This window comes from Syngnathus leptorhynchus, chromosome 14 (assembly GCF_054491065.1).
Source record: "Syngnathus leptorhynchus isolate UIUO chromosome 14, UIUO_Slep, whole genome shotgun sequence".
NCBI lineage: Eukaryota > Metazoa > Chordata > Actinopteri > Syngnathiformes > Syngnathidae > Syngnathus > Syngnathus leptorhynchus.
The window spans coordinates 10,215,990-10,235,631 of record NC_141208.1 but is presented as its reverse complement, the minus strand read 5'-3'; the positions used below and the strand labels follow the sequence as shown (position 1 = coordinate 10,235,631).

The 19,642-nt window shown below is 41.5% G+C and overlaps 2 protein-coding genes across 2 annotated transcripts; one reads left to right on the top strand and one right to left on the bottom strand.

Annotated features, from left to right (window-relative positions):
- The first annotated feature begins 2,966 nt into the window (after positions 1 to 2,966).
- Positions 2,967 to 4,720, top strand: kcnmb3 (potassium calcium-activated channel subfamily M regulatory beta subunit 3). The gene is given in 5 exon segments (XM_085931062.1): positions 2,967 to 3,085; positions 3,355 to 3,558; positions 3,740 to 3,914; positions 4,103 to 4,381; positions 4,619 to 4,720. Coding segments are annotated over 5 exon segments (846 nt in total). The 5' UTR covers positions 2,967 to 2,999.
- Positions 4,721 to 5,156: 436 nt separating this feature from the next.
- Positions 5,157 to 19,609, bottom strand: LOC147046611 (phosphatidylinositol 4,5-bisphosphate 3-kinase catalytic subunit alpha isoform). Its single transcript, XM_085929552.1, has 21 exons — positions 19,226 to 19,609; positions 18,095 to 18,495; positions 17,463 to 17,672; positions 17,126 to 17,376; positions 16,718 to 16,963; positions 16,473 to 16,558; positions 16,280 to 16,385; positions 14,584 to 14,736; positions 14,320 to 14,454; positions 14,076 to 14,200; positions 13,888 to 13,969; positions 13,513 to 13,677; positions 12,821 to 12,924; positions 11,832 to 12,003; positions 11,162 to 11,268; positions 10,756 to 10,877; positions 10,466 to 10,544; positions 9,452 to 9,622; positions 9,239 to 9,356; positions 9,002 to 9,153; positions 5,157 to 8,329 (listed from the first exon to the last, which is right to left on the bottom strand). The coding sequence occupies exons 2-21, from the start codon at positions 18,444 to 18,446 to the stop codon at positions 8,059 to 8,061; spliced, it is 3,207 nt and encodes a 1,068-aa protein (XP_085785678.1). The 5' UTR covers positions 18,447 to 18,495; positions 19,226 to 19,609; the 3' UTR covers positions 5,157 to 8,058.
- Between the last annotated feature and the right edge of the window lie 33 nt (positions 19,610 to 19,642).

Genomic DNA, 19,642 nt, shown 5'->3' with positions numbered 1-19,642 from the left:
TCCACCGTCCCCGGACAGCCACCCGGCCGAGCGCCGGCCCCCGACTTCCACCCACGGAGGTGAAAGAAAGCTCCGTAGAGTATGACCGGGCGTGTGTAAAAGCCATGTCCGAGCCCCGTCCACCGTCCCCGGACAGCCACCCGGCCGAGCGCCGGCCCCCGACTTCCATCCACGGAGGTGAAAGAGAGCTCCCGTCGAGAAGGACCGGGCGTGCGTAAAAGCCATAATAGTTTTTCAAACCTTCTGTGTCACTCCAAATCATTAAATCCTTCAAACTCTTCGTCCTCCGTGTCGCTAATGATAATTAGTACGTGGGGCCCTTCGTCATCTTTGTCATCCCGTGATCGAATCCTTTGTCCTTTATGTAAACAACTGCCGTGCGGCACGGGTGACGTCACTTGCAGTTCAAATGACAGTAATCCCTTACTACCTCGCGTTTCGTTTATCGCGGTTTCACTACATCGCGGATCTTTGAATTTTGAAAATTTGTGAAAAAAATCACATATAAGTCGCTCCTGAGTATAAGTCACCACCCAATCTATGACGAAAACCGCGACTTATAGTCCGAAAATTACGGTAATACCAACATGAATTATGCAGTGTTTAGTAGGTTAACCAACATGGCTGGTTCCCCAAATTTACTGAAGAGTAGATATTTTGGAGACACGAGGATTCTGTCCAACAGTGACACACTGAATCATCATTATTTAATTATATATGCTCAATACATTACAGTTCAAAACACTGTTTCCTTTGTAAAAATCACAGACCTAAAAAAGATCATTAAAACAACACAGCTCGTGATGGCTGTAGAATTTGGAGCCCTTTTGCTCTGTTTCAAAGCAACTAACAAACCCCCGGGGCAGAGTTGAATAATCCTTGGCTGCAGATGCCACAAGCTCCACTTTCAGGCATAGTTAAAAGAGCCACTCTTAATCCATCTGTCTCACTGTTTTAGAGGACCCCCGGGCCCTTCATGCTTCATGAAAAAGAAAAGCTGGCAGAGGATTTGGCCATTAAAATAATTACTCTGTATAACTTATTGCAGGCCTCTAGTCAGAAACACCACCTGTTTTATCATTTCTTTGTCATCAAGTTATCTTTTATTATCTAACCATTGTTACTTCATTCAACACTGACTGGCCACAGTAATAGGTCAGTTACAGTAATCTAATCCGACCAACCATTCCTTTTCTAAACGGTTTGTTCAGGGTTGCAAGTAGGCGGAGCCAACTCATGTTATTATTATCTATTATTATATTGTTTTTATTTTATATATATATATATATATATATATATATATATATATATATATATATATATATATATATATATATATATATATATATATATATATATATATATATATATATATATATATATATATAATAAAAACTATATATATATATGCTGGAGCGTGCTGAAGCGTGCTGGAGCCTATCCCAGCCATCATCAGGCAGTAGGCGGAGGACACCCTGAACTGGTTGCCAGCCAATCGCAGGGCACACAGAGACAAACAACCATCCGCACTCGCACTCACACCTAGGGGCAATTTGGAGTGCTCAATCGGCCTACCAAGCATGTTTTTGGGATGTGGGAGGAAACCGGAGTACCCGGAGAAAACCCACGCGGACACGGGAGAACATGCAAACTCCACACAGGGAGGGCCGGAGGTGGAATCGAACCCGCTCTAACTAACTGTGAGGCGGACGTGCTAGCCAGTGCACCACCAAGCCGCCTATATATATCATATATATTTCATTCATTAAAAAAAAAATCAGCTAATGGGCAAAGTCTCAAATACTAAACTTCGAACAATTAGCATTTCCAGTGATTGTGAGGCACTGCAATATTACAGGTTTGTTGAGGCGTGGCACATAGTCCAAAGTGAGCAGTTTATTGCTGTCTGCTGCCTGTGGACATAAGAGGACACAACTCTCTTGAATTCAATTCCCACTGGTGTCTGCCTACCACTGTTTCCAGGGAAAATAGGAGTCAGTGTAAGAGGGAAACACCGGAGAGATTATTGAGATGCAGCGAAGAAACCCCCTTCCACAGCATCATCTTGGTGTGAATAAGGAAGAAAATAACTTTTCAAGGTAGAAAGGCCTTAATGCTGGATATCAGTAATGTGTTGGGTTTTTTACTACTTATTTTGCCAACTTGCTACCATGACAATTTTTATTTTTCCGTCTTCAGATTAAACGCAACAGGTCAGCCAACAAGCTGAGCCAAAATCAGCGGGAGGCTCGAGTGAACTCAAGTAGGGTCACAAAAGCAAAGAGAAGAAATCGGTGGTAAGGAAAAAGAAAGAAAAGTCAAATGCAATCAAAAATGACCCTAAAATACTTCTAAGTATGCATTCGCTTGTACAATTTAAGGAGATTAAACCCAAGAAATGAATCAAAAAATCTTAGTGAATATTGATTGATCAGTTTTGTGAGGTATTATACAATCGTCTATTTTCTATTGCGCCCGTGGTCATCGAGGACACACATTATTGGCATTTCTAGTTGCTTAAACATGATCTGAGTGGTTGAATCAAAAATAAAATATCCTCATATCTCAAGGCACCTCTGTATTGATGTTGAACTGAAGTTGAATTCAAGTACAAGACTGACTGCAGAAGGTCCACTGCATTCAAGTATAGCACAAACCTGCCATAATCAGAATTCAAACAAGTTGTGACATTTGTCTCAGCCTCCCAGGCCCACTGAGAGCCCATTAAGCATCCTACCTGGTTCACCTGTGATGGTTGCTATAGCAACAGACATGAGGGTGTTTTCACTCTCACCTTTGAGCTTGGGTAAACAAGCGGGCTGTTCCCTGAGTGTCCAGCTCTCTCGGTTCACTTTTGTCGCCGCGGGCTCCGGAGCCTGCCGAAGCTAAGCGGTGTTTGGCTCTTGACATATTTTTTTGATATTTGACTTTCAGATCCAGGCAGAGCAGCTTGTTAGGTGAATAGCCCAAGCCCGGTGGTGACTGAGAACACAGTTAGTATGTTCTTAAACACGGCCTCTCCCCGAAGAACATTCAGCATCCCAATTAACATCAACCTGCAGGGCGTTCGCAGGCGGCACGCACGGTAGGAGGACCATCAATCTGACTGGACCGAGCGGACTCTTTGGAGATCATTAGAAACGCTGCTAAAGTTTGATTTGGCTTCTCATTATGATTCTGGTACAATACACATTCTGTTTTCGGCGTGTGCCACTCTGCAAAATCTGGCCTGGCGGGGATGAAATGTGTGACATATATGTTTTTTTATTGAAGCAAAATGATCCTCCAAAGCAACAATCTGCACCTGATGTTCATACTGTATGTATTGATACTGTATGTGTGTGTGAGACACAGGGAGCTTCTGCACAGGGTGACATACCAAGAAAATGAGGGAAGTGGGATTGCAGAAGGCCATGAGGAGCAAAGACTCCGGACCCAGAAGTCAGTGGCGAGCATCGGGGAAGAGCGAGCCATCTTGTTGGGCTTCAGCATGATGGGCTTCTCAGTGCTCATGTTCTTTGTTGTTGGAATCACAACTGTCAAACCGCATGTGAACAGGTAAAAGTTCCAACATTTGATATTTGGCGGCATTACCCTCACGAAGTTTGTGAACTTGCCTTCATTTGAAATGTTTTCTTGGGTCTTTACTGCAGCCTCTTTCAGTGTGTGTTGTATGCGTGTGTTCAAAAAAGCCCTCTTGCGGCTTTTCCTGAACTAACGCCTCCTTCTTGTGCTGCAGTAAGTGGGAGGGGGAGGACAGTTGTGTGCTGCTGCAGACTGAAATCTTGGACGAGTGGGTGGACTGCAGAGGTGTGAGCAGCATGCCGTGCCTGGTGGTCACCGTTAATCTCACACACTCCAATCAAAAAGCCTTTCTGCACTTTGACGAGGAGTCGGTGCTTCTCACACCCAAGGTGAAGATAAATGGAAGTAACCGATAACCCCAATAACCCGAATGCTAATTAAACTATTTTTTCAACATCTCGACAAAGTGACAACATACTGAACTCTGTCTCTTCAGATGCTAGTCAATGAGTTATCGCAAAAGCTCTGTGGTATAACAGCACCTACACAGACTGGATTTTTTTTTTTATTCTCGCAGTGTTTCTACGTGCCCAAATGTAAAATGGACCAATCGGAACTTGAAGGTGAAGTTCTGAAGGTGAAAAGCAACTTGGACTCTCAGCTGGGAAGCGTCTCCTCGTGCCTCAAAGACCGTACCAGGCACCCCGGGGATGTCATCTTGAGCAGAAAGTACACCCTGAAGAGGACCCTGTACGCAATACTGTGGCCTCCCCTGATGCTGGCTGGCGGTGCCCTGCTGGTGGGCCTGGTCAAAATGACACAGTGTCTTGCTCATCTGTCGGCCCAGATATCCAGCGTGATAAAGTCCCAGTTAAAGTCCCAATGATCATCGTCACACACACATCTGGGTGTGGTGAAATTTGTCCTCTGCATTTAACCCATCCCCATGTGATTTTGATCCATCCCCTGGGGGAGAGGGGAGCAGTGAGCAGCAGCGGTGCCGCGCTCGGGAATCATTTGGTGATCTAACCCCCCAATTCCAACCCTTAATGCTGAGTGCCAAGCAGGGAGGCAATGGGTTCCATTTTTATAGTCTTTGGTATGACCCGGCCGGGGGGGGCCAATGACTTCCAGATACACTCTAGGGAAATTCTACAAACTCATCCAGAGGTCGACTGTGTCCACGCCTATGTGACTGTGATGTCGACATTGTCGGAAAATAAGCAACGTCCCTAAGGTTGTCATCCCGTGACCAGTTTAATGAGATCCGAGCAGTGGTGTCGAACTTTACGTGACCGAGATGCTTTTAGTTTCACTATGTGGCAATAGTAAAGTAAACAAAGTAAAATTCTAGAGTGCTATTTTTGGAGGGCGGGTGAGGGTGGCACAGATGAAGTGCATTTCTATTGATTTCAGTTGAGAAAGATGATTTTTGGTTCAGTGTGCTCATGGAACATATTGAAATTCATATCTCAAGGCATTTGAGTTTTAGAGTGCAGCATAAGAATGAAAAATATCACTTGATAATATTTGACTCAAATGTTTTATTTGTTTCATCAAAATAATCACAGAGGCAAGTGCCATTACACAAACATTCAATGTTTGTTCATTGTAAAATAATAACGCTCATGTTTATGGGGAGAAACTTTATTTAACAATGAATACGTTTTCTTATCAGACAATGTCATATGAGAATGACTACAAAGTATTTGAGGGGGCTTTATATTTAAAATATATATGTAAATATGTACACAGATGGATAGATATTGGATTTTTTTTGTTGAAACATGCAGGGTATTTATTTTCCCCTAATTGTGCTCTTTGTGAAAGCCATCATCAACCAGTGTCCTTCATTCATCCACTCAAGCTAGCTGTCAACTGGGTTCAATATTGTTTGTTTTTTTCCGTTTTGGTTTGCAATTTCAATCATGACTTTGATTATATTTTGAAAAATACAAAAATATATTACCTCTGTAGTTATTCAAGGGGGAAACAAGCATTTGCACATGTAATAGCAGTAGCATTTCTGTTACCTTCATTGTGACTGAGTTGTACCTCACAAGTAACATGGTCAATTCTATACATGAAATTCAAGTAAACAGCATCAGGTCAAAAAAAAGAAAGAAAAAGAAGAGAAAACCAAGTTACCTCATATAGAAACAACAACCATGACAACCATATGTAGTATGTAGAAGAATCTGAATTGTTTATCCAGAAAGTACATATGATCGGGGTCTCAGTTGGAATGGGTCCGGACCAAAGCATGTGACCAGGACTGGCTTCGTTTTTTGAAGACAATACAAAAGGAAAATGTGTATAAATGCATCATTTGGTAAAGCTAGGTACCTCTTATGTATGAGTCCGTTGCACGCATAAGGGCGACAATCACAGGAAGGAGGACACTTGCAAAGTTAAAGAAGTGTACTAAGAAGGAGACGAGACATAACCGGTTGAAGGTTAAAAAGGCAGAAAAACGCTTGTCTCCTTTTTAGGCTTCTGGAAACAAAAGTTGATGATACAGGTGCAGCATTGTGCATTAATTTCTTCCATGTGTATAACAAGTTTAAAGTTCACACACTTCTGAACTGGGGAGGTTGCTTTCCTTTTCTTTGACATCAACTATTTTGTGTTGTTTTTGCATAATACAGTACTTAAGATCACAAATTGCATAGTGTAACAGCATAAAACAACTGACAAAAAAGGAACACTGCATTTTTTCCCCTTGCTTTCTCCAAGCGAGACCAATTTAAACGAGTGGTCAAAGAGGTTAATTTAAATCTGCGCTTTTTTTTTTCTTCCCTCCAACCCAATAATACTGATAAAATGACACGCCACACAAAACAAAAATCAGAAATCAGTGCGATGAGTACACGAGAATGGGAATAGACAAAGCGAGGTTGTTTTTTTTTTGTTTTTTTTTTTTAAACAATAAGACTGCTGAGTTGACACATGTAGTACTTTGGCTCAGTAGAAATTGACTCAAAAAAGAATCTGTGCATACACGGCGATGCTGTACCAAACAACAAACATGAAAAGTCAAAGAGTGACTTTAAAACTGTGAACTTATCTGGATGCACCAAATTACAAAATCAGCAAAAGCAGGTCAAGTCCAAGTAATAAATGCTATTCTTGAAGTGTCTGCAACAACACATCTGTCAGTATCCTACCGTACTTATGGAAAGCTGTTTGATATTCTTGATATCTAGTTTGATGTCTATGCACTAGTAAGCTTTTTGGCCTCACTTGTATGACATTTCAGCACACTAGTAGAACAAATGTCTTACTATTTTTTTATTCCACAACTAGTGCAATTTTAAACTGACAAGTATATAATCAAATCTTACTAGTGGATCTACTGTTATGGTCCAGGAAGCTACGAGGGCATGCCACATACCTTCTAGCAGGGCCAAAGTATTGGTAGGAATAGGAAAATAATTTATTCGTTTAATTGCTTACCAGTAGGCCAAAATTAGCACTAGTAGTGAGGGGGAGATGTTATCATTGAGACAGGCATTCTACTCGTGGGCTGATTTTCTTTTCATGAGGCCAAAGTCTGTCCGAATAGTAAATGGACATTAGGCTTGATATCAAGGATACGGAATACATTTCAAAACGGCCTTATGGAAACCAAGTTACGTTTGATGTATTAGTAAGGCCTTAGTCCTCACTTGTATGACAACTCCATGAGTTTCACAGTTTTCTTATATTGTCACTAGGGATAATAGTGCAAGGAGTGCATAGTTTAGCCTTACCAAAGTAGACCTGCTATTTTGCAGAAATGTCAGTGGAAGGAAGTAGAGGAGACATTTTACTAGTGAGTCATTATTCTTTTAGTGTTCAGAATTGTCATACTTGTGAGGGCCAAGAGCGTACTGAATTGAATTCATGCAAACGGCTTTCCATCTCTACTCTGAATATTGCAAGTTCCTTTTCAGGATTTTCATGAGTAATCTGGACAGACTTTTCGAAAGGCCTTGTCTTTCTCCCACATGCAGCAATACCATCTCCACTTTCTCTATCATTCATAGTTTTTAAATAAAGGTAGTAAAAATCATGTCGTGTGATTCCTGTCAGCTGTCTGAAATAAAGAAATAAAAGAAAAAAGCCTGCTGTTCTTTGCGATTGCACAACTTCATAGGGATGCTCCTTGTAATGCTGATGTCTTCCGATGGTTGTATTAAAAAAAAGAGAGTAGAAAATAAAGTGTCTCCAGTTAGTTCTTATGAAAACGGCCAAATGTGCATTAAACTGTTTTAGTTCCTATGGAGGGAACTAATGAAATACAACTCTGAAGTTCACATAGTGCAGCCGCTAAAAAGAAAATCATGAGGGCATGAAAACATTTAGTGTCCCTGATAAAGGCTCTTCTTAGCACCCCTGTTCATACTGCGCTGGCAGGTAATGGTTCAGAGTCACATGCTGGCAAAAGACAAACCAGGTTTTAGTGTCATTGCTGCTACTGCATTTTTGGTTCTCAGCGCGCAGCTGATTCACGTCATAGTTCCACTTCACTCCTCTACTTTGCTTTCCGTTTCAGTTCATGGCGTGTTGGCGGATGGTGTGGAAGATCCAGTCCATTTTAGTTGTCCAGCCGCCGTGATGAGCGTCGTTCATCTGCTTCATGAAATAGTCGAGAGCCTCCTGCTCCGTCTTGTCCAGGGCCAAGGTCTTCCGGATATAAGCGATGTCGTCGAATGACTGTAACTCGGGCATCCCTGAGCCCAGCATCATGGAGAAGAGGTTGATAAAGAGGTTGGCGTGCTGTCGGATTGCCAGGTAGGCCTTGTAGCACATCTCCTGGAATCTGGTGGCCACAAAAGGAAAGCCAAAAACTCGTTAACCTTTGTGACCATCTTTGTCACAAACACGGAGGTATGGTGTTCCCGAGACAGCGGTGACTTGAGATACTTATATAAGTCTAATTTCCACCCACTAAAATGAATGGAAAGCTGCTCTGCCAACAAACACATTTTTTTTCTTCATTCTTACAAATACCCTGTGCAAGGGCAGGTCACTCCTTTTATACAGTCTGACAGCAAGTAGTGTTATATTCCCTGCCACAATACAATGCTTGTAACTTAAGTTTGTGCTCAATGTTAAAAATAAAAAATATTTCAAAGTATACCTTGTAGCTTAAAAAAAACAACAACTCATAAACCTGGTCATTTTTATCTCAAGGTACCATTTGTGAGTATTGATTTGGGCTATGTTTATGTGTCGCGGCTCGAGGGCTTTCATTAGGGTTTGGTTGAACAATTTGGTTCTTAAAGCACTTTGCCTCTTATTTTGACTTTTAAAAAATTGGTTTTGACAGGTTGGAATCATGTTTAATTGGTGTGGGGAGGGGTAAATCCTTTTTAAACATGTTTTTGATCTGGTTTCTCTATATTGCAGATTTTATGCTGCATCTCCTGTGATAAACAGGGATTCACTATAATAACCAAACCATAAATTATAGTCCCAGCACTGACTGTACCTTTCAAACTCTCTTGTCTTGGTGCACTCCTGTGTTCCTTTGCTTATGACGATCAAGAAGTCTTGTGTCAGAACAAAGGGCACACGCTCTCTCTTGTATCCAAATTTCTTCTTTTTGTGGTCAAGGAAATGACCAAAATCTATGTGGAACAGCTGTGGCGCACCCAAAAAAAAAAAAAATAGGGACACTCAAGATGAGCATAACAGAACATATATACTGTCATGTTGTGAATTTTACCTGTCCATCATCTTTGACCATGATGTTGCTATTGTGTCTATCTCCTATGCCCAGGATAAATGTGGCGACACAATAGCCTGCACACGAGCGTGTGAACAAATCTACGGCTTGGTCATACCTAAAAGAAGAAATGTCAATAATTAAAATGTGCATCAGAGTTCAGTTTCATCCATACTTCTTGTGACTAGCCCCTGTATTGTTTGTGCCGCTCACATCTCGCCCTTGTTCTTATCTTTAAGCCACTGGTGCAGCGTGTGGCTGTTGAACTGCAGCGCCCCCTTTAGGCCTCCTTTACACTGGATCTGCATGATGGTGTGAGAATTCCTCACCACCTCAATCAACCCGACGCAGTCACCGATGGACAGACAACCGTAGGGGAGCATCCTTGAAAGATGGGGGGGAAAAGGAAAAAAAAAAAAGTTGAGCACCAAGATCAAAGATTTGAGTTTGTGAAACTGCAACTAATTGAAAGGAGTCTCTAAGATCTAGTAAGCCCCTTCCTTATACACCGGCCATCTAAGATGGCTTCCCCCCCCCCCCCCCACCTTTTCTTCACCTTCCTTTAGGCAGTGGCTCTAAAACCGGGCTCCACAAGGTATAGCTTGCAATAATGATTATATTGTGCCATTTTAAAAAGTGCATCTCAAAAATGTGCCAATGAAGCAAACATACAAAATCAATGACTCCTATTATATATTTTCAGAACAATGTGTAGGGTTAGTCAATATTAGAGTCATGAGGTCATTTTCTGGACAAATCTATTCACTCCTAAAACCCCTGATATCACATACTGATGCAAGATGGGGGTGGTTGAAGTCAACCCAGGAATTTGCCAGCTACTGATGTTGTATCAGCGCTGCAAACAAAGTGTCTAGTTTAACACCCAGGACTCGCTGTCTAAGCCTGTTTCTTTTTTAAAGCAATTGTAGCCATTGCACCGACATCAACAGCCAACTAATTAGCACATCGTGTCTCATCGCATTGGGGCTGTCCCTCTTCAATGAGTTCAGTCTGGAAGAGTTGAGCGAATAAGTACAGGCTCGATTGTTACACCTCAAGCAATGACACAGCAAATGTCAAAGTAGCTTTAGTGTCAGATGACCTTAGATGGCTGGAACAGTTTGCAAGTATTCTGCATTACAGCACAGATAGGAGAAGATAAAAGTTATCCAGTGCCTATCAATGAGCACCTGCATCCTTGCTGTCACAGTGAAGTGAGGCACCTACCTGAGATCAAGGCCTTGGTTCTGCCAGATGTTCTCCATTATCCTAATGATCTGCAGCGTCAGCATGTCCTGCCTCAAATCTACAGAGGCACAAGATGAGGAAGGAGATGACAACAGGATGAGTAACTGTATGATGCCTTTAGGCTTTATGGAGGACAGCTGTCAAAGTTAGTTTGGTCACACAATCTATGGTATGATTTGGATAACGTCATTCCAAAATTCAGAGTACAGAGTATATCAGAAGTGCCGGAGCAATTCCTGAAAGAAAGAGCACGTGCTTATCAAACTCACCATCTCCATTTTTGAAGATGATTTCGTTGTTCTGAAACAGGAGCTCTGACATCATATCTGGGTTTTCCCAATTAAGCCACAGAGGTCGCTTGGCAGATGACATCATCCGACATTCTTCCAGACTGGAACATAAACCAGCACACAATTAGTGTGAAGCAGAGAGAGAATTGGAGAACTTGGAGAGAGATGGCTGACACAAAATAATTTAATTTTAAAAAGCATCAAGACAGAGTCTTCATCCAGGCTGTATCAAAACGCATTGGACCATAAACTCATCTGTAGCAGAGTGCCGAGGCTTTTTCTCATGCTTTTTATTAACATTTTGCCTCCTGAGTTTGAAGCGCATTTGTTATGTTTACGTTTTTATACCAGCAGTCAGGCGAGTTACATAAGGAATCAGAAGTACCGGAGGTTTCCCAGCTGATGTGCTGGATTGAGCGGGGAGGTGAAGCTCTGCAGTGCATCCATATAGTCTGGCCTCCTCATCTGCTCCACCAGAAACTTCATTTGAACCTGAGAACAGAGAAAGAGGTAAATCAATAACACAGCAGATGTGGACAGCTGAGGGAGCGAAGCCAGAGGAGTAAATAGAAGCATTGCCCCATCTGCTGGCTTGTTTCAGGAAAGTTCGCAACGCTTCAGTGATGTAACACTGATGTACTCGAGGATGAGAGGGAGAACACCCTGTGGGGAATCTATGCTGTCCACACACAACTCTTAGCAATACAAAGCAAGAATGATGAAAAGATTCTGGTTGATAGATTGTACGGTAAAATAATATTAGCCATTTAGAATAAAAAATAAATGGCCATTTTTATTTCTAGGAAAAGAAAAATGATACCCCATCATAATATAATACTCAGTGTCTCTGACATTTTTGCCCCTGCTAAACGTTTTTTTAATTTTTTTTTAACAATAAAACATAGTATAAAGCATGAAGCGCCACAAGAAAACAGCAACCATTCCAACCTCATCCCACTCTATTTGGAATCTAATGTTCTCAATGGCCCCAAGGCCAGATGTTGACGAGATTAAACTCAATACTTTGGCCAAGCAGCTGTCAGCAGTCAAATTACCTTCTGGGCCTCATCCTTTTTTTCCTGTTTGAGGAGGTCAGTGAGATTGATGAGTTTCTCCATGGCCTCCACCTGCCGGCTCAGGTGCTTCAGGTACATGCCGCAGGCTCTGCAGTACGACTCCAGCAGGAGTCCAAACCTCTGGCTCACTGTCTTGTTGTGCATTTCTGATCTAAAGACATAGAGGGAAAGAAACATTGTTAGTGTCTATATGCCTTATAAAAAAAAATGTCTGTACCACTGGACAACTCATTTATATTTTCTTTCTTAAAGGGTAAGAATGAAATTGCAATTGAATTAACATGTTTGTATTCTTATAATTGGGACTGTGGCTGTATTGAGAATTAATCAGTCACATTCAAATTAATGTTAAAGAGTCTGCCTGGTGATTTTCCAGAGGCACACACAACCACATTCAGCTGCAAAGCTAACTTGTACTCACTGCTAAGCTCATCACCTTAGCTCAGCTCTGCAGTCTGGGCACTGACAGCTGCACTTAGTCCCCCCCCCCCACCCTTAGCTTCCCTTCCCTTCCCACCATCTTCTCGAATCACACACTTCTTGGCACCGCACTGCTCTGGTGCAATTCCATTCCTCCCTAAAATTCATGCAATCATGACCTACGCGGTATACAGCAGAGTTGGGAGGAACAATCGATTATTTGATTCATTGTGTTCTTTCTGTGCTTGCAGCTTCACCTTGCACAATGAATACATTTGCTGGCAAACATGTTTTCCATTACGTTTTAATGAAAGAGAATGAAAGAAAACGTAACTTTATTTATTAAAGGCAAGCACTCCAGAGACCCAACTATTTGTATCCAAGCAATTACTTGATTTTCCATATGTTCCTGAAAGTCACAAGATGAAGTTAAAATACGCAACCTATATTGTTCTGAATATTTTTGGTGCAAAATATTTTTGGCCATCATTCCTAATAAACCTATCAAAACAAATTGGTTTCTATACTGTACATAAAAATGAACTTACTTTAGATGCCAAAAGAAGAAATGTCCTATCCTCTGATTGGTTAATGCCTTTTTCAGCAGGAAACGGCCGAGTGGATTATCAAGGTACTGCTCATACTTTAGAACCTGTCAGAGAATATTTAGAAATATACAAGAGAAGCATGTGCATAATCTGAAAAATGTAATAAAAGAAGTTTAAGAATAAACAATAAATATATATATATATATATATATATATACACACACACAGGGTGACCCAAAAAGATGCGTACCCATGAAAATTTCAATTGTGACTTTGATTAAAAAGCTATTTATTTCAAATTACAACCACACAGATTTTTCACCACACAGAAACAGGGTTTCCTCAAAGACAATGTATACCAGGGAAATCCACAAACAATTGAGGAACTGAAAACTGCCATCACAGCAAAAATAAGAGCCATCCCGAAAGAGGAGTGTGTAAAAGTGATTGACAACTTTGTCAGACGAGTACAGGTTTGCTTGCAACGGAATGGTGGACATTTGGAACACATCTTGGGAAAGCCATAAATTGACTAAAAATTGACAGAAATAGCTGAAACTCTGGTGAATGGTCTTCCATAAACTGAATAATGTGTGGTTGTAATTTGAAATAAATAGCTTTTTAATCAAAGTCACAATTGAAATTTTCATGGGTACGCATCTTTTTGGGTCACCCTGTATATAGTACCTCACCTGAACCAGTTGAATAAGGTACTGTGACAGTTTGTCATCAGTTAAATATTTCTCAAGGCATTTTACAGCAAAATCTCGGATCATGGGATCGGGAAAGTTGCAATCCAGCAACTCCATGGCTTGTTCTGGCTTGATAGCAGGCCAATTCTTCAGAAGGCAATACATCTGTTGGCATAGAGGTACAATTACGCTGAGTAATTGCAAACGCACAAAAACAAACTTACAGTTGATGAAACAGGGAATTAGCTGTGTTTATCAATTGTGAAATCTGCTGAGTAATATTTGTAACAAAAATAAGCCTGGTAGACGTCTGTTTACCCAAACAATGTCCTGAAATTAATGTCAGCAAAGGGGGGGGGGGGGGGGGGTGCTTACTTGAGCAACCTCATCTCTAGAATTCCATTTCACAGCAAGGAGGATCTTGGGAAGGATCTCGGGCATGTTGACACAATAATGTCTGTGAAACAAAACGCTATTTTAAAACACTACTCGGAAACCTAAGAAACCTATTTGCCATATACTATCCGTCACATCACACAACATGATGCACTTGCACACATTACCTGTGCCTCCACAAAAAATCTTTCTCCTGCTCAGTGATCTCAGACAACGGGTCCCGGTTACACACTTGGCGAAGCTGCTCATTGTCAATGTCTGTGAAGGGGTTGTCTCGGGCCACTCTATTGCTCTATAGCACCACATGACACATTGAAATAAACTGAAAGATCATATAACAGTGGAACCTTGTTTTTTTTTGTATGCTTAGAATATGATTTGGGTACAAACTTAAGATGTATGCTCTCTTACCAAACCTGTGGGGCAGTAATTAAAGCCAAGCTCTCTGGATATATTCCAGTTTGCGTGGTCCTCAATGGTGGTCAAATCAGGGAACGTCACTGGTGAGCTAAAATGGTCAAACTCCAACTCCAGACAAGGGGTTTCCTATAAGATTTTAATGTAGATTTTATTACATTCAACTATGTGGTTACCGCAAGCTATATTAAAAATGGAGACTCTGACGTTTATGTTCCATAAAATACAGAACTAGATTCCGAAGAATATTTGGCTAACCTTGTTGGGGTTTGAGCCAGAGACGCCGATGGGGTTGAGCAAATCCTCCAAGCCATGTGGGACGGGCCAGAGGTTGAGCGCCATCTTCCCTGCTACGAGTGTGTGGGTGTAGTCAAACAGGTTAATGTTGCCCCAGGCCAGAGGACAGTGCTCCTACAAGAAAATACCAGCACGATGATGTGTATGAAAACAATAGCAACAAAGCCACATGACTAATTTGTTTGGGTTCCATAATGCTGTTTGTCAACGTAAGTAGAGTACATCAAGTGTGCACATCAGTGAGGAGGGGTGCACATCAGTGAGGACTTCTCCTGCACCGCCTGTACTTTCTGCGGAAACTCAGGCGAGCAAGTGCTCCTCCTGCCATCATGACCACATTCTACCGTAGCACCATTGAGAGCGTCCTCTCACTGGGGGCTGCACTGAATACAACACGAAGGCCCTGCAGCGCATAATGAACACAGCTAGTAAGCTCATTGGGGCTTCACTCCCCTCCCTGAAGGACATTTACACCTCCCGTCTCACCCGCAAGGCGACCGCGATTGTGTCACTCTTTGTTTGATCTTCTGCCCTCTGGGAAGAGGTACAGATGTCTGTGCTCCCGCACCACCAGACTCACCAACAGCTTCATACTCCAAGCTGTCAGGATCCTGAATTCTCTCGCCCCTCGGCTGCATAACGTCCTGTTCTTTTGCGCTATATTCTGGCTGTCTGCTGTATGCACGCTTGCTCCATTTTGCTCCTCTTATTTGTCTATTTATTTATTGTTTGTTTATTTATTCGGTTATTTGCTTATTACTTATTCATCGCTCTTGTCTATTCGTTTTTACTCTTTGCGCTATTTGCTTGTATGTGTTGTGTAATGTGTCTAGTCCCCGTGGGACGGTGGGAAACGTAATTTCGATCTCTTTGTGTGTCTTAACATGTGAAGAAATTGACAATAAAGCAGACTTTGACTTTTTTTTTTTTTACTTTAAATATGACTGATTTGACAGCACGTCGAATGTCCCTTTTAAATTGTTTTTCTCCATAAACTATATATTTGCAAGGTATTTCAATAACCTCCCCCGACTGTCCATGTTCCTTGGCTGGCTCCTTTTGGCTTGCCAGTAACTACAGCCTCAATGCGGATTGACACGTTTTCTGATTGGGCCAAGGAAAACGAAACCACGCAAATCTTTCAGGGAAATATTTGATTCCAGACGGATTTGAATGATCGACTGAAAAAAATGCCAAAACATAGAAAATATACCATTAAAGAGAAGCTAACAATTGTAGCTGCTGCCGATGCAACTTCTATTAATGCATCTTCTAAAGAATATAATCTCAATCGTAAAAGAATCAGAGAGTGGCGGGACAAGAATGCTTTAGGTGTCTTTGATCTGGTTCCTCGAACCGCTTCAAGGCTGCCGGGAGCTGGTCATAAAGTGAACAGTGAGGAAGTTGACGACGCCTTGTATGAATGGCTCGTAGAGATGAGAAGAAAAGGAATTTGTGTTACTGGTAGGGTTTAAATGGTTGAGTTAGAATTGAGCTAGAACTTCTTTATTAAAAAATATAATAAATAAAATATACATATCGCCCATTTCAGTGCCCCTTGGCGATCGGACAAAAGGTGTTCTCTATTAATTGCCCACCCCTCTGTTGGACCCTGGGCGATAATTAGAATAAATACGGTCGTTTGATTGCAGCTAACCTCTTTTGCTCCCTTCCTCCCTTTGACAGAACAAATGGAGAGGCAAAGACGAGCAGCGCGCGGGATGTCTGGAATGTACATGTCGTAGTTGAGCCACTCATTCCACCTGGAAAAGATGAGGATGACATTTTCAAATTAAAAAAAAACAAAAAAAAAACAAATGAGTGTGTTATAGTATTGTATTAGGAATTACCTGGGATTTGAACAAGGCACGCGCTGAGTGTTGACATTGTCGCACAGCTGCTCTCCACCATGGTATATGCCAGTCCTGACGTAGATCTAAATCGGGCGCAAACAAACACCAAATTATTCACCTCCATCCTGACGACATTATAATGTGAAGGAAAAGCACAAAACTCGCCAAACTAAGAGCTAACAACTGCAACCAACAATAATAATAACATATGATGTAACCACATACATTTGCTGCATTTGTACCTTGTCTATGTCTCTAATATTGACATTGACGTAAGTAGCGCACAGCACCCGAATCCTTAGTGCTCCGTTGATAGTCCATAGTGACTTTGTGGATGTTTCCCCATTCATGTAAGGTGTTGCTGTGGATATTCGTCGCGCATACGATGGCATGGTGAAATTGTCCATTGGCAGTTGGGAATATAGACTGTCTTTTGCCATCAGCATCAAGTTGGGCATTCGCCCCAACATGATGCAGCTGCGCACATACTGAGTACAGACAAAAAATAATAATAATACATTCATGAAATAAATATTCGCATATTATATTTACAACACATTTTTCTTCAAATTGAATCTGATGCTAATTTGACACGCTGCACTTTGCGTTCAATGGATAATCATTGGATGCAGTCCCATGAATTAGATTACCTTGTACTGACTCAGGGGGTATTTCTCCAATAAGTACTCATCACAACCACAGACTTTGAGGATGTATTTCCCTTGATACTCCTGCACACACATCTTTAACTGCTCCTGGGAGAGCAGCATACTACGCGTCTTCTTGCGAATGGCCTCAGCGATAACATGTTCCGGCACGCAGTCATGGTTGATCTTCAAAGTGTACTTTTGCTTATCATTGCTGGGTGACACAATAACCCATATTACCACAATTATTTGACCTGAGAAAAAGGAAATACAGACAGTTTGTTAAAATATAGATTTAAGAAAATATATATATTATCACTAACTTCTCTTTTTCTCTCACCTTTATCTAGTTTGTTATAGATGTGCCTGGGCAGTTCCGCTGAGGATTCCACATTGGGAGGATAGACATACAACGCTCTACTGTGGGGTCCGTTACAATCTCTAAGGTCCACTGCCTCTTTGCAAACATTCAAAATGTTCCGTCTAAAGTCCTGCACTTCAGGATCTTTAACCAAATCAAACTCACATATGGGCATCCCAATAGCAAAACCTACAAGAGAAGTGCAAACAATACCAACAGTATGACTACTGTAATTAAGTTCTGCTTTCTTTCTTTGCATCCCTCTTTAGCTTTGGACAAGCACAGAAATGCTTGTGGATATTTTGAACACCCAGAGCACTGTGGCTAAAGAGCAGACACATAGACTGTTATACATTTATGACTATGGTTGTGACAAATATCTAAGTTATACATAGAGCTGTATGTACTACCTGACTGAAAACAACAATCACAATAAACATATTGTCAATATAATATCTCCCTGACCGTGTCAATTAAAAAGCCTGGTTAGTTTTGACAGATTTCCATAAAGCTCATACACAGGTCTCATTAGACGATGTGCAAATTGTGACCATCGGTATTATTATGACATTATTTTATTACTTTTCTCGTAATTCAAAGACTATACATACCTATTTCTCGATTGAGAATCTTTTCTTCTCTGTTGCCTACAGGCTCAATGACTTTGAGAAAAGCCTGGAAGAGTCTGAGGTCACATAACCTCCTGGTTTCATCGTAAAACTCCTCTAGTTCTGCCTCTTGGGTGACACTGACAAAGATGTAGGAGCTCTCCTCTTGCAGTAGATGGTAAAGAGGATATTTCCGAGCTTCTTTGAAAAGCTCGTGCTTCACTGTGATCAGCGTGGCCTCACGGAGGCACTCCAACGTGAGGATCATGCCATTCGGCAGAAGGCAGTCTACTTTGATGCTGGGTGGCATCAAGTGCATCCCCCATAATTCTCCTGAGGATGGCCGGGGAGGCATGGCTGTTCCAGTTGATCCACCTGCGTATTATGAGATTTATGGGAACCAGCTAAATGAATAGAAGGAAAACAAGAGTTACAAATGAACAACTGGCCCAAGAACAATAATGCAGTACAGTACTGAAAATTTGATTTTTTTAATTTCAAAGCTGATGAGCGTACTTGTCTTAACGTGAAGAATTTTGTTTTGGAACATTTTGTACACACGATCGCTGAGTTTTCAGTGATACCAGTCTTTTTAAAGTTCGATAAAAGATTAAGGTTATGACAGTTTCAAACTTTAATTTTCACTCGTATTAAAGAGTCACAATTTATCGTTCGTTTCAGGATTTTTTTTTTTTATATACAACTGCAGTCGTTTTTAACGGATCTTTCTTGATAATGCTGGTATTATGTAAATCAATGCATCTTTTTACACACCAATATTCCAATGACCAGAAAATCATCTCACGGTTACCACTAAAACACATTGCAATTGTGATATGAATATAATAGTCTTCAAAAGAAAACGTATTGGGGGACAGGCTCTGAGACTTGCGGTGCTAATATATATTTTTGGGAGATATAAACTTGCCAGTCATCCCTTCAAACTTTGTTTTGCTACTAATGCTAGTTGGCATGCATATTCGCGAATTGTCCAACTATGCAGATCGATTTCACGAGCAATGCGGAAACCCACTGTAGGCAAACACAAGCCCGTATGTATCCATAACATATAGATGTCTTATTGAGTGCTTGTTTATCAGAAGGGGTAAAGAAGAAAAAAACAATGCTAACTACCTGTCACAGCGCTAGTCCGAATCGGATGGCCCCGAAGCTAGCCATCCAGCACAATCATTAGCAGCGGCGGCTAACTGGGCAAGTCCCTTTCGTGCCAGCTTCGAAGGTCCAAACATGAGTCTTTCCAAACTATGACCGTGAGGCCGAAATACGCCTCGAATTGGCCCGTAGTTGTGTGTGAAATGACTTACTACTTCATGATGCTGCCCAATGGGCTGCCCTCAAAGTGAACGGCACAGTGTGGCAGCATGCTAGCTGGTAGGAGCTAACTGCGAGCGGGCTCCTCGTGAAGGACCGCCTTCTCCGAGATGAGGGAAGCGGCTTTTTGACGGCGGAGAGTTTACTGGAAACAATCTGTTTATCTTCCTGCTAAAGCGAATGATGTGAACGCATAGGTAATTAATCGATGGGGACTCT

What these genes read in the sequence shown, in the direction of transcription:
- LOC147046611 (XM_085929552.1), bottom strand. Translation starts at nt 18,446, where the DNA reads ATGCCTCCCCGGCCATCCTCAGGAGAATTATGGGGGATGCACTTGATG. An exon ending in ATATTAGAGACATAGACAAG is followed by an intron (nt 16,559 to 16,717) that starts GTACAAATGCAG and finishes CGCCCGATTTAG; the next exon opens with ATCTACGTCAGGACTGGCAT. An exon ending in CTAGAGATGAGGTTGCTCAA is followed by an intron (nt 13,678 to 13,887) that starts GTAAGCACCCCC and finishes CTATGCCAACAG; the next exon opens with ATGTATTGCCTTCTGAAGAA.